Raw genomic sequence first — 13,726 nt, forward strand, 5'->3', positions numbered from 1 at the left:
GCGGGGCTCGAACTCACGGACCGCGAGATCATGACCTGAGCCGAAGTCGGACGCTTAGCCGACTGAGCCACCCAGGCGCCCCGATGCCATTTACCTTTAAGTGTATTCAGTTTGAGATCCCTGTGGGCAGTATGGTTGGAGCCCGTGATAAGAAGAGAGAAGGGAGAGATTTCAGCTCAGACTTAGAATCTGAGGCCAAGAAAAAAGAAAGAAAAGAAAAAGGGACCAAAGAAGGGACATTAGGAAAATTAGTCCATATTTGGTTTCCACAGTCTAGGATAGGAAAGGGCTTCTCATCTGAGGTCCAAGGATGGCTTCAAGTTCTCATGAAATTGAAAGCAAACCTGGAGGTGCATATGTATATGTACATTTTTCTGGGGAGAGGACACCAGAGATTCTCCACTGTGAAAATGGCTAAAAACCACTGGTTGGATACTGTCTTGCATATGGAAGCGACTTGGTATACATCTCTTGCATCTGCTTGTTATTGAGGAGGAAGGGGAAGGACACTATGTGCTGAAGGGGAAAGTGTGTGTAAAGGCCTGGAGCGAGGGTGGGAGGCAGTTAAATAACAGGTTTGTGTGGTAAACCAGGAGGCACTCAGTTTGCTCAGAGGTGAAGATACAATCTAGAGAAAAACAAGGTTGGGGAAGTAAGCTACCATGAGATCATGAAAAGCTTTGAGTGCCCAGAGAATACTACTTGTATTCTATTTTATTTTTTCATGTTTATTTGTTTTGAGAGAGAGAGAGAGAGAGCATGAACGGAGGGGTTGGAGGGCAGAGAGAGAGGGAGAGAGAGGGGATCCCAAGCAGGCTTCACACCACCATGCAGAGCCCAATGCAGGGCTCAAACTCATGAACTGTGAGATCCCGACCTGAGCCGAAGTTGGACGCTCAACCTACTGGGCCACCCAGGGGCCCTTACTTGTATTTTATTCTGATGCGTTGAGGATGGGGTGCCTGGGTGGCTCAGTGAGGAGCTCAGGATGATTTTTGGCCAGAAAATGACACAGATTAAATTTCATGTAAGTTTTCTAGTTGTGGGTAAGGCTGACCAGATGAGTAGGCAGGAAGACTATTTGTTTAGTGGATTATCAGTTACTCTTTGAGGATTTAATAGGACCTGGTGGGCTTGAGTAGTGTCCATTCTGAGGTCTGTCATGGAGGTGCTCAGGTTTACCAGGAGGGCTGTTCTATATCAAACACCATCTTTCCTAGAAGCTACTCTGAGTGCAGGTTAACTCTAATTTAGCTTCTCTTCTGTAGCCAGAATGATACAAACAGTAAATGAGAGAAACAAGGCCCCATTACTAAACACTGAATCTTGGACCTTCTGCTCAGTAAAACTCCTGAGGTCAACCTAGTGATTAGCACAGAGTTTTGCAAACCAGAGGCGCTCAGTAAACACGTGGCTTGGATCCTCTCCTGGTTAAAATTCCCTCACGATCTGTGGGAAACAAAGACAATGATGTTCACTGGTGAAGAAAGTCAGGAAGAAATCTCAGGTCTCAGGAGCTGACAACCTGCTTTTCACTCGAGCTCTCTCCTACCTGCCCTTTCTTGTTCTAATGTCTGAGAGTCTTCTCCTCAGCCATACTGAAGCCCTCTGAGGACATAGACCCACTTCTAACTTACTCAACAACATCATCCTTTTAGGTACCTACTGTATGTCAGGCATTATGCTACCTTACTTTACAATTGGCCTATAAGCTGTCTGCTTGCTTAGTTTTAAGTTTTCTTCTATCTCGAAGATTCTTTAAAATATTTTTAACATTTATTTATTTTTGAGAGACAGAGAGAGGCAGAGCATGAACGGGGAGGGGGAGAGAGAGAGATACAGAATCTGAAGCAGGTTCCAGGCTCTGAGCTGTTTGTTAGCACAGAGCCCGATGCGGGGCTTGAACTCACAAACTGCAAGACCATGACCTGAACTGAAGTTGGACACTCAATCGACAGAGCTACCCAGGTGCCCCTGTTTTAAAAAAAAATTCTTTTTTAACACTATCTCGAAGATTCTTAACAATGGGTGCTTCTCCAACTCAGTCAAAAAGCTTTAAATATGTTTATGCCAGGACTTAATTCCAGACATTCAGAGTCGGAGCCCTGAAGATCCCAGGGATTTAGAAGAAGCTTGCTGGGTGATGCCACACACACCAGATAACCACACCTAGCACCTTAGGGACCATGTCTTATTAGCGGCACTTTCTTTCTCTTTTATTATTATTTTTTTAATGATGATCCATTTTTGAGAGAGAGAGAGAGACAGAGCATGAATGGGGGAGGGGCAGAGAGAGAGGGAGACAAGAATCCAAAGCAGGATCCAGGCTCTGAGCTGTCAGCACAGAGCCCAACGCGGGGCTCGAACCCACAAGATCATGACCTGAGCCAAAATCAGATGTTTAAACGACTGAGCCACCCAGGTGCCCCTCTTTCTCTTTCCTTGATATTTCCCTCAGCCTCAGTCCCATCTTAAACACTGAAATCTAAACCTTCCTTTAACCCTTTGTTCTTTTTGTTTCCCTGCCAAACTCCTTGAACCAGTAATTAACTGAGTCTTACTTAGTGCCTCTACCTTTTTGCTGCCTGTTCAGTAGTCAACCCGCCAGGTCGACACTCCTAGCAAGCTTCTTCTAAAGGTCACCAATGACTAATAGTTAAACCTAAGGAGCATTTAATATTCCTTAGTTTGACCCGGCATTTGATCCTTTCATCCCTTTTACTCAGAGGCGTGATTCTCTTTTGGGTTTCCTCTAAAACTATGGTAACAACTTCTGCTTTGGGGGCTCCTCCTAATATGCCATCCCATTTCCCCATGGTATAGTCTTCCAGGGGTTGCATATACATCTTTATGTTGAAACTTTTCTGGTTTCTGTTTCTGGCCTTCACCTTTCTCCTAGTTCTCAAGCTGTATACCTAATACTGACCAGATGTATCCACGGATGTGCCACGGGCACCGCAATTGCAGTGTGTCTAAAACCCGGAGTTGCTGCAGGTTTCTGGTAATATTCGCTTCTGGGTTCTAACTCCTTTCCCGTCCTTTTATGACTCCTGCCTCAGTTTATGCCTTCACTCCCTTTTGCCTGGGTTGCTGTATTCTCTCTTGTCTGGTCTCCCTGCTTCCAGTCTCTCTCAACACAAGTTTGTCCATCCAAAACAGACTTTCTAAAACAAATCTGATCATGTCACCACTGTGCTTAAAACTCTTTCATGGCTCCCCATCCCCTCTTAGAAAAAGGGTATGGTGCAGAGTAGACAGGCTTTGGGGCCTTGCCCTAGCATCCTTGCCCTCCACTCCCCTATAGGACTTCTGAACCAGCCAGGCTCAGAGCCTGTTACTCATCCTTCTGCCCCCAGCACATACGGCTCATCTTTCCCACTCCAGGCTTCCCTGTGGTCTGGCAATACCTACAAAGGGGGACTATTATCAGGTCAGCTTGGCAGTGAGGTACCTGCTACAGAGTAGGGGCATGTCTATTGTTCACAACTTGTTTGTTTGTTTAAGTTTTATTTATTTAAGTAATCTCTATACCCAACAAAGGCTCGAACTCATGACACCAAGATCAAGAGTCACATGCTCTTCTGACTGAGCCAGCCAGGCACTCCTGTTCAAATTTTTAATCTGAAAATTTTCAAACATACAGAAATGATGAAAGAATAAGATAGTGAATACCTGGATACCACCCACCTAGAGTCAATAATGTAAAAACGTTAGCATTGTTCTTAACTCCTTTCTCACATACCTTATATTCTATTCATTAACAATTCCTTTAGGGTCTTCTTTCAGAATATATCCAAAATCCAAATACTTCTCACCACCTCCTTTTCTGTGCACTGATCCAAACCAGCACCTCTGACCATGACCTTTAGCTTCCTCAAGCATCCCTGCTTCCTCCTTGCTCCTTACAGTCTATTCCCAGCCAGCAGTCAGAGGGATCCTGTTAAGTCATTTGTCAGACTATGTCACTCCCTTGCTCAAAACCCCAGAATGTCTTTATTATTATTATTGTTTAATGTTTATTTATTTTTGAGAGAGAGACAGAGTGAGAGTGGGGGAGGGACAGAGAGGGAGACACAGAATCCAAAGTAGGCTTCAGGTTCTGAGCTGTCAGCACAGAGCCCAAAACGGGGCTCGAACCCACAAACCAGGAGATCATGACCTGAGCCCAAGTAGGACGTTTAACCGACTGAGCCACCTAGGCACCCCCAGAATGGCTTCTGTCTACCATCTCCTTCAGAGTAGAAGTTGACGTCCTCAGAGCGGCACACAAAGCCTGTTGAATGTGCCACCAATATCTCCACGTCTTCATCTGCTACTCCTCTTCCTCACTCTGCTGTAGCCACAAAGGCCTTTCTCTATGTGGTTCTCCAAAGAGGCCAGGCACAGCCCATCTCAGGGCTTTTGTATTTTCTTTTCCTTTGCTTGTTAGGTCCCTCACCCTCCATTCTCCCCACCCCCATGTCTTTGGGCAGGACTCACTTCCTCACGTTCTCAGTGAAACCCTCCCGTACCTACTTAAAATTGCATATTACTCGCCCCCTCACTCCCATACTCTCTAACCCTCTTTCCGGGTTTTTCTCCATAGCAATTATCACCACTTGATACACTATGCAGCTTTCACTTATTTATCTTCGTCATGGTCTATAAGCTCCACAAAGACAGGGATCCGTGTGCTGGGCTACCAGCTGCGCCTCCAGCACGTGGAAGGGCGCCTGGCACTAAGCCGAGCGCGGTCGGCTTCTGCGGAGTAATGCGACGCGTAGAGGAGAAAACATTGAAGTCTGGGAAGACTTTCGGGAGGGGTAAAGCTAACCGTCTGCACTTCCAACCTAGCCCTGAAGGGGTCAGGGCCAGCTCTGCTACCTCAAACCACGCCTACAGAGGGGCGGGACATCGGCCGGAAGCCGCCCCCCAGCGGAAGACGGACTGGGCAGCTTGGGCTGCCCCAGGCTCCTGCCCCGCCCACGCGAAAGTGGGTGAAAGGTCGGCGGTGCCAGCGCTGCGGCTGGTGCAGTGGAGCAGGGCAGGCCCGGAACAGACTGACACAGTGCCGGCCAGACGGACGGACCATGGCAGACGAGGCGAAGCCTATCAGCCCACTCAAGAACCTGCTGGCCGGCGGCTTTGGCGGCATGTGCCTGGTGTTTGTGGGGCACCCGCTGGACACCGTCAAGGTGCGAGGAGACTGGGGCGCGCGCGGGCTGGAGGGAGGAGGGGCTGGAGGGAGGAGGCCCCGGCCAGGCGCAGAAAGCAGCGTCTCCCACGAGGCGCAGCCCGGGGCAGAAGCGGGGCCTGTGGGAGCTTCCGTGAGAAGTCCAGGGAATCTCCCTTTCGTTCTTTTTGGGGGTCGCAGAGAAGCTGTTCTTCGCTCCTCAAAGAGTCATACAGCGCAGAGGGAGCAGACTCTAACCGTCCACCAAGGGCTCTGATTTAAAGTTCTCGGTCCGGCATTACGCCACCTCTTTGGGGATAGGAAAGAAAAAGCACCTGCCCAAAGCTCTGATTGCAGCAAACCTTACAACATTACCAGCAGGATTGAAACAGGTCACCTGTTAAAGCCCTCCTCAGAAAGAGAGCTAGACAGAGGTACAATTATTCTAGAGATGTCTTTTGACACATTCCTATGGGGCCAAAGTGCCCCCATCATTTCCTTCTCACTTTCCCACCCCAGAGAGGAGGTTGGCCATCTTCAGCCTATCACCTCACATAAGCCTGATAGGCCTCCGGTGGGAAGTGATCATATCCTCAGGGATAAGCTCCTTCCAAGAAAAGCAGGTGACTGACTTCGCCCAGGGCCGCGTTGATCCTGACAACTCCCAGGTGAGGAAGCCATGGTCAAACTGAGGCTTTGGGAAGGAGGAAACTCATTAGGGCTTGTTCGCTGGTCTTCCTCACATCTTGCTTCAATTCTTTCCCCCTGCAGCACATTCAGCAAGACCTGCCTGGAGACCAAAGTCCATGCCCTGTGACTTAGCATTCAGAACTTCATCCTAGTTTTCTACCCTTATTTCTGGACACACATTTGGAGGAAATTGACAGATCGTGTCCAGGGTGGGCCTGTGGGGAGCCAACATGAGTCTTACAGGGTGGGAAGTCTGTGTAGGGGACTTAAGACTAGTATGAGAGAATTGTCTGTCCTCTCTTCCTACACTTGATCCATGTAGCCAGATATCTTGTAAGTTCGAGGCATTTGGGACCTCTCTTAAAACCCTCGCTTGCTTGGGGTGCCTGGGTGGCGCAGTCGGTTAAGCGTCCGACTTCAGCCAGGTCACGATCTCGCGGTTCGTGAGTTCGAGCCCCGCGTCAGGCTCTGGGCTGATGGCTCGGAGCCTGGAGCCTGTTTCCGATTCTGTGTCTCCCTCTCTCTCTGCCCCTCCCCCGTTCATGCTCTGTCTCTCTCTGTCCCAAAAATAAATAAAAACGTTGAAAAAAAAAATTAAAAAAAAAAAAAAAAACCCTCGCTTGCTGCCTTATACAAGTATTGCTCTTACTTCTGTATCCTCTTGCCGTTCTTCCCCACAGATGTTACTCTCAGGAAGAGCTCAGTGATCTCTGTACTAAAGCATAAATGACTGAAAATGTTCCCTGGCATTTTTAACAGCCAAAAAGCTGCTTTTTAGCTTAAAACCACAAATTGCTGATTGCAGTCCTTTTGACCTCAGAGAGGCACATGGGTTCCAGTCAAAGCCTGGCCTAGGGGCACCTTCAGAGGTCCAAGGTGACTAGCTGTTGCCTAAGAAGGCAAGAACTGCAGCACTTCAGAGTTGGAGCTTGGAAAGGCTGTGTGGTAGGTGGTAAAGGGCTGGCTGAGTTCTGACTGGAGAAGTGGAGAACCCAGACATTCTGGGCAGGGGAAGAGCAGAAGTGAAGGCAGATACTGGCTTGGCAGTGGGAATCAGGCTGTAAAATAAGATCAACCATGGAGTACTTTAATGTTCTTGCTGGCTTGGATGGTTGACGTCATGATGGAACAGGTGTGAAATCTATACAGAATCACAGAAAGGTATCACTCAGAAGTTTTGATCCATCTCTCCCTCCTTACTGAGCTAGGGAGGTTGTGCCTGATTATGGAGGATCTGAAAGCCAATAAAAGGGATTTCAGATGTCAAGCAGTTCTGTTTTACATTTCTACTGTTCTGTCCTATAAACTCCTCAGACTTGCATGGACTCTCCATTGCCTAGAAAGTGATTTCCTTATTGTGACATGTAAGGCCCTAACAAATATAAGAATAAGAGATTCTAAAGAAACAGAGGAAGAGCAGGGCGAAAATGGTGTTTTGAAAAGGTTAGTATGATAGCACCATGAGAAGGACTTGGAAGCAGAAGGACTCTGAGCAGGAAAAACAGCCAGGAAGTAGACTGCAGAAGTAACTGGATGTATCAGTTATCTATCGCATTATAACAACTTACCCTAAAATTTAGTGATACGAAACAATAACATTCATTAACTCTCATAGTCTTTCTGAGGCAGGGTTTTGGGAGCAGCTTAGGTGGATAGTCTGGCTTAGGGTTGTTTGTGAGGTTGCAGATGTTGGCTGGCATCCAGGATGAATAAAGAACTCTTGCAACTCAATTAAAAGACAAATAGCCCAATTGAAAAATGGGCAAAGGACTTAATATTGAATAAATATTAGACAAGCTTATAGAGACAGTAGATAAGTGATTGCAAGGGGCTTAGAGGAGCAAGGGATAGAGAGTAACTACTAATGGTGTGGAGTTTCTTTTTGTGGTGATGAAAATGTTCTAAGTTGATTGTAATGAAGGTTGCACAACTCAAAACACTAAAAACCATTGAACTGTGCACTTTAAAAGGGTGAATTTTATGGTATGGAAATTATATCTTAAAAAGCTGTTGAGAAAAAGTACTGAACCAGGGTGCCTGGCTGACTCAATCGCTAGAGCATATGACTCTTGATTTTTGGGTCTTGAGTTTGAACACCACGTTGGGTGTAGAGATTACTTAAATTACTTAAATTACCCAAAGACCGTGCCCTCCCTCCCCCCCCCCCAAAAAAAAAAGATGTTGTAAGGGACTACACTCATCTTAAGGATTGGCTTCCACGTGGTTCATTCACATGCTGGCAAGTTGGTGCTGGCTCTTGTCAGGAGGCCTTCTTTCTTCCATACATGGCCTCTCTAAGCTACTTGAGTGTCCTTATAACATGGTGACTAACTTCCCCCAAAGCAGATAACCTGAGATAGAGCCAGGCAGAAGCTGGCCTTTTTGTCACCTAGCCTTGGAAGTCATATAGCATCAATACCACCATACTCTACTTGATAGAAGTAAGTTGGCTGAGTCTGGCCCACATTCAAGGGGAGTGAATTAGGACTTAAATTTGAAGGGGAAAGAGCATCAAGGAATTAGTGGACATAATTGAAAACCACTATACTGGGTAAGAATGGGTTAGGACTTGGCCTAGGAAAGGACTCAGAGGAAGAAATTAGGATTCTGGAAGCATCTTGAAGGACCACTCCAATAGACTTGGTGCCCATGTCAGTAAGAGTAGGGAGAGCAATAGGAAGTAGTCAGAGGTGATGCTATGGTTTCAAATCCTGAGGTAGCTAGGTCGCGCTAGCACAAATGGAACATTCATCAGGAAGGTGAGATTCCAGAGGTGATTTGAGTAGGGAGATCTTTACTTGGAAGTTGGAAGTATAGTCCTAAAGATGGGAGAGAAGGTCTGGAGATGGCCAAGTGATAGTCATCACTGAGTAGCAGCTGAAGCCCTGCAATCTGAGTTTTCTGAATGGGATCATGGACCACATGGGTAGGGTGCTAAGCCTGAAGAATGCCCGGAGTAGAAAAGGAGACAAAGGAGGGAGTTCTAAGAAGGGAGGTTTCAAGAAGAGACATTTTGAAGCACTGTATATATCAAAAGGTCAAGAAGGATGAGGATCAGCAGAAGTGGGATTAAATCCACCTTACTCCAGGGGTGCCTGGGTGGCTCAGTTGGTTAACTCTTGATTTCGGCTCAGGTCATGCTCTCATGGTTCGTGAATTTGAGCCCCATGTCAGGCTCACACTGGCAGTGCAGATCCTGCTTAGGATTCTATCTCTCCTCTTTCTGCCCCTCCCCAGCTTGCACTCTCCTTCTCTCTCAAAATAAATTTACAAATTTTTAAATACATTTAAAAAATCCACCTTACTCCAGAATGCTTTTGTGGAGTGCCTTACCTAACCACCAGCATGCCACCACAAATAGGAAGCTGGTCATAACTATTGGCATATCACTTGAACTCTGTAAACCCAGCCTTCTTATCTGTAAACTGGAATACCTATCCCATTGGGTCATTGTGGGATCCATTAGGTAAGAAATAAGTGGTGGAAGTGACTAGATGAGGGGGAAAAAAGGCATGCTACTAATGACATGTGAGTACAGAGTTTGAATAAATTGGAGGAAAGAGAAGTCTGAATCTAGCAGGTTAAGCAAGTGCCAAAGACATGTACACAGGCACAACTATTCTCTGTTCAGAGTTTGGCAAGCAGTTCTGTTTCTGGGAGATGATTGTGTCTTAACTTCTGGTTTCAGGTCCGACTGCAGACACAGCCCCCAAGTTTGCCTGGACAGCCACCCATGTATTCTGGGACCTTTGACTGTTTCCGGAAGACACTTGTTAGAGAGGTATGGTATCTAGGTGTTGGGCATTCCTCTTACTCAGAGGACCACATTCACAGAGTTGGTTTGTTGCTTCCCTGGGGGGATAGGGTGTCTTTCTGTTGGAGGGCTAGCCCACAGCTGTGGCTCTCTCACTGTGCCATCCCATGCCCTCCTGTTGTTGCTCTGGACTCTTTGATGGTTCCAGCTGCTGTTTTATATGGATGACTAAAGCTAACAAAATGGTTTTCTCATTTGAAAGGCAGAATTCAGGGTGCTTAGGTGTCACCCAGATAAAGAAGGGAGACTGCTAAGTGATGGATTAAGCCTTGGGGGAGAAGTTGTTCCCAGGGTTCCCACAGGATCCATGCCCAAGATGGTGCTGCCTTTTTTTCTTTAAGGCATTCTTTCTTTCATCTGTGCTTCCCAGAGCTGAGTCTCATCGGTGTCCCATTGAGGCTTTAGGCTTTGGATCTGCCCCATATCCTCTGCGCTGGTGGAAGAAAGGCAGGGTTTACATGCCTCTTGGTCAAGGAACACTGAGCATCTGTTTAGTGGCTTGGCAGCGTGCTGGGTCATGGGGGCCTGGTGAGAATGGCTTGTACAAACCCAACTCCCTGCAGGGTTGAATAGGTTTCCTTCGTCCATATGCATGCACATCCTTGGTTTTTGCTGTGCCAAACTGACCTCTGCTTTCTGAAACTGCCAGAGGTCTTGGCTGTGCTGCATGGAAGTGGGTGGGCCAGGATGGTGGAAGGAAGGCTAACCAGGAGGCAAGGGCTTAGTTAGGCCCTTAGGACTTGGACATGCTTTTCAGCCCCGGCAGGGAGCTGTAGGCTTTGGAATGACTTTGTCACATGCTGCTTTTGTAGATCCTCCTCAGAACCTTCTCTTCCCCCTTCACTCTTTACTGTTTTCTGCCTTTGCACTTTGTCCTCAGACAGTCTGCTTACAGCGTGTGACAATGTTAGACCTTTGCAGGACCCAGGAGTGCCGACTGGTACAGTTTTGCCCCTTTAGTTCAGGAAAGAAGATTGGTTGTGAGTGCCCAGGATCTGCAGAGAGACAGGTTCTCCAGCCTGTGTCCGTGGACTCTCCAGGTGTGGAGCACCACCCTATTTCTCCTGCGGTTCTATCTTAAGCAGCAACTATAGGGGCACCTGGGTGGCACAGTTGGTTGAGCGTCCGACTTTGGCTCAGGTCATGATCTCGCGGTTCGTGAGTTTGAGCCCCACATTGGACTCTGTGCTGACAGCTTGGAGCCTGGAGCCTGCTTCGGTTTCTGTCTGTCTGTCACCCTCTGTCTCTGCCCCTTCCCCACTTGTGCTTTGTCTCTCGCTGGCTCTCAAAAATGAATAAACGTTAAAAAAAAAAATGTAAAAGTGGGAATGCAAGCTGGTGCAGCCACTCTGGAAAATAGTATGGAGGTTCCTCAAAAAACTAAAAATAGAATTACCCTATGACCCAGCAATTGCACTATTAGGCATTTATCCAAGGGATATAGGTGTGCTGTTTCGAAGGGACACCTGCACCCCCATGTTTATAGCAACACTATCAACAATAACCAAAGTATGGAAAGAGCCCAAATGTCCATCGATGGATGAATGGATAAAGAAGATGTGGTATATATATATACAATGGAGTATTACTCGGCAATCAAGAAGAACGAAATCTTGCCATTTGCAACTACATGGATGGAACTGGAGGGTATTATGCTAAGTGAAGTTAGTCAGAGAAAGACAAAAATCATATGACTTCACTCATATGAGGACTTTAAGAGACAAAATAGATGAACATAAGGGAAGGGAAACAAAAATAATATAAAAACAGGGAGGGGGACAAAACAAGAGACTTATGGAGAACAAACAGGGTTACAGGAGGGGTTGTGGGGGGGGGATGGGGTAAATGGGTAAGGGGCACTAAAGAATCTACTCCTGAAATCATTGTTGTGCTATATGCAAATTTGGATATAAATTTTAAATTTTTTTTTTTTTTCAACATTTATTTATTTTTGGGACAGAGAGAGACACAGCATGAACGGGGGAGGGGCAGAGAGAGAGGGAGACACAGAATCGGAAACAGGCTCCAGGCTCTGAGCCATCAGCCCAGAGCCCGACGCGGGGCTTGAACCCACGGACCGCGAGATCGTGACCTGGCTGAAGTCGGACGCTTAACCAACTGCGCCACCCAGGCGCCCCTGGATATAAATTTTTAAAAATACAAAATTAAATTTAAAAAGTGTAAAACAAAATGAGCAACTATAACATTTGTTTTTAAAATTATTCCTTATTTTGTATTAAAGTGATACAAGCACTTGGGTTTGTTACTGAAAGGCTTGTAACAAAGTAGCAAAATGATTTATCCACCTCTTCTCCAGAGGTAATTTTTTTCAGCTTTTCCAGTTGTTTATGCTGTTTCTACCTAAAAAAATATACATTTACAACTATATTTAATACACTTTTTATATGTGTTAGCTACCTATTTGTGGTAGATGATTTTAAGTCTTACATTTCTTTTTTAATGCTTTTTAAAAAATATTTATTAAACTTTTTTTTAATGTTTATTTATTTTTGAGAGAGAGAGCACAAGTGGAAGAGGGGCAGCAAGAGAGGGAAACACAGAATCTGAAGCAGGCTCCAGGCTCTGAGCTGTCAGCACAGAGCCCTATGCAGGGCCCAAACTCACAAACCGTGAGATCATGACCTGAGCTGAAGTCAGATGCTTTACAGACTAAGCCACCCAGGTGCCCCTATTTATCTATTTTTGAGAGAGAGGAAAAAGCACACACATGCGCACATGCAGGGGAGTGGCTGAGAGAGAGAACCCCAAGCAGGCTCCGCGCTGTCAGCACAAAGCCCAATGTAGGGCTTGAACTCAAACCATGAGATTGTGACCTGAGCCTAAACCAAGAGTCACACTTAACCAACTGAGCCACCCAAGTGCCCCTAGTCTTACATTTCTTTATGCCCTTTCTGCTCTGCCTGTATAGTTTTATCATATGTTGTGGTTTAATCCAATTTACTGTTTTCATGATTACAACTTTATATATTTTTTTCCTCTTAAGTAATATAGTATGATGCGCATTTTATTTCTTGTGTGACTTTTTGTTTTTCTTGAGGTTAGGTAAAATAATTGTGTCAGTTTCTTTTGCTTGTGTTTCTTTGAATTGCTGTCTTGGTTATCTTGTACCTAAGAAAGCTCTGTGGAGTACCTTTCTGTTTGGTTTTCCACACTGCCTAAACAGTTGTAATCTGTTCTTCCACTGTGAGTTGTTTTGCTTTGTTTTTTGTTTTTTTTGGGAAACTTCCCTTCTGGGGTCCTCTATCCTCATACTCTTGTGTGGACTGGCTTCTTTCCAGGCCCACAGTACCCAACGCCATCCCAGAAGCCTCCTTTACCTCTCTTGGGCTCAACCCTTGGTCTCCTGGGTCCCAAATCTTTTCCCCTGGTTACGAACCTCATTTGGTTGGGATATCTGTTTGTCTGTTTATTGGCTACTGGCATAGTTGATTTTATCACAAACTACATGAGTGAAAATTGATGTGCAGTCTTACTATTGTTTCTAATAATAAAAACCCTATATCTTAGTACTTGGAAAATACAAAAATTTCTTAATTACCTGTCATCTCACTCCAAGGAAGTCAGATCACATTATACATCTTATCTTCTAGCCTGCCTTTTTAGTGGTCTCTAAGTAGACTTAATAGCATCTTCTCATGTTACAATGTGATTTAATGGCCGTGTGATAGTCCATTTATGGAATTCCCATCATTTGTCTTGTTAATCTCCTATTTGGGAGTTTTTTGGATTATTCCAAAATTTTGGGAGCTTATAAATGCCTAATGTCATTCTCTTTTTACATCTCTGAGTATTTTCTTAGAATAAACTTCTAGACACAGAATTTCCTGATGAAAGGGCATGCTGCATATTGCCAGATTGCTTTCCAGAATAAAAGCTGTTTCTGGTTTCTTCAGCAGTGTATAAAAGGACAACTATTTCTGGGGGTTTCTTCCTTTTGTTTTTTTTTTTTTAAGTTTATTTATTTTGAGAGAGAGAGAGAAAGAGATGCAGGAGGAGAGAGAGAGAATGCCAAGCAGGCTCTGCACCATCAGCACAGAACCCAAAGCAGG

At 45.6% G+C, this 13,726-nt stretch overlaps 1 protein-coding gene across 1 annotated transcript in view; it reads left to right on the plus strand.

Annotated features, from left to right (window-relative positions):
- The first annotated feature begins 4,925 nt into the window (after window positions 1–4,925).
- Window positions 4,926–13,726, plus strand: part of SLC25A20 (solute carrier family 25 member 20) — a 29,956-nt gene continuing 21,155 nt past the window's right edge. The window contains exons 1-2 of the mRNA XM_025916459.2: window positions 4,926–5,174; window positions 9,531–9,623. Of these exons, the coding sequence (XP_025772244.1) occupies window positions 5,070–5,174; window positions 9,531–9,623 (198 nt within the window). The 5' untranslated portion in view covers window positions 4,926–5,069. The remainder of the gene's footprint in view (window positions 5,175–9,530; window positions 9,624–13,726) is intronic.

The sequence above is a fragment of the Puma concolor genome, chromosome A2, assembly GCF_028749965.1.
Source record: "Puma concolor isolate L17-30 chromosome A2, mPumCon1.1.hap2, whole genome shotgun sequence".
NCBI classification, from domain to species: Eukaryota; Metazoa; Chordata; class Mammalia; order Carnivora; family Felidae; genus Puma; species Puma concolor.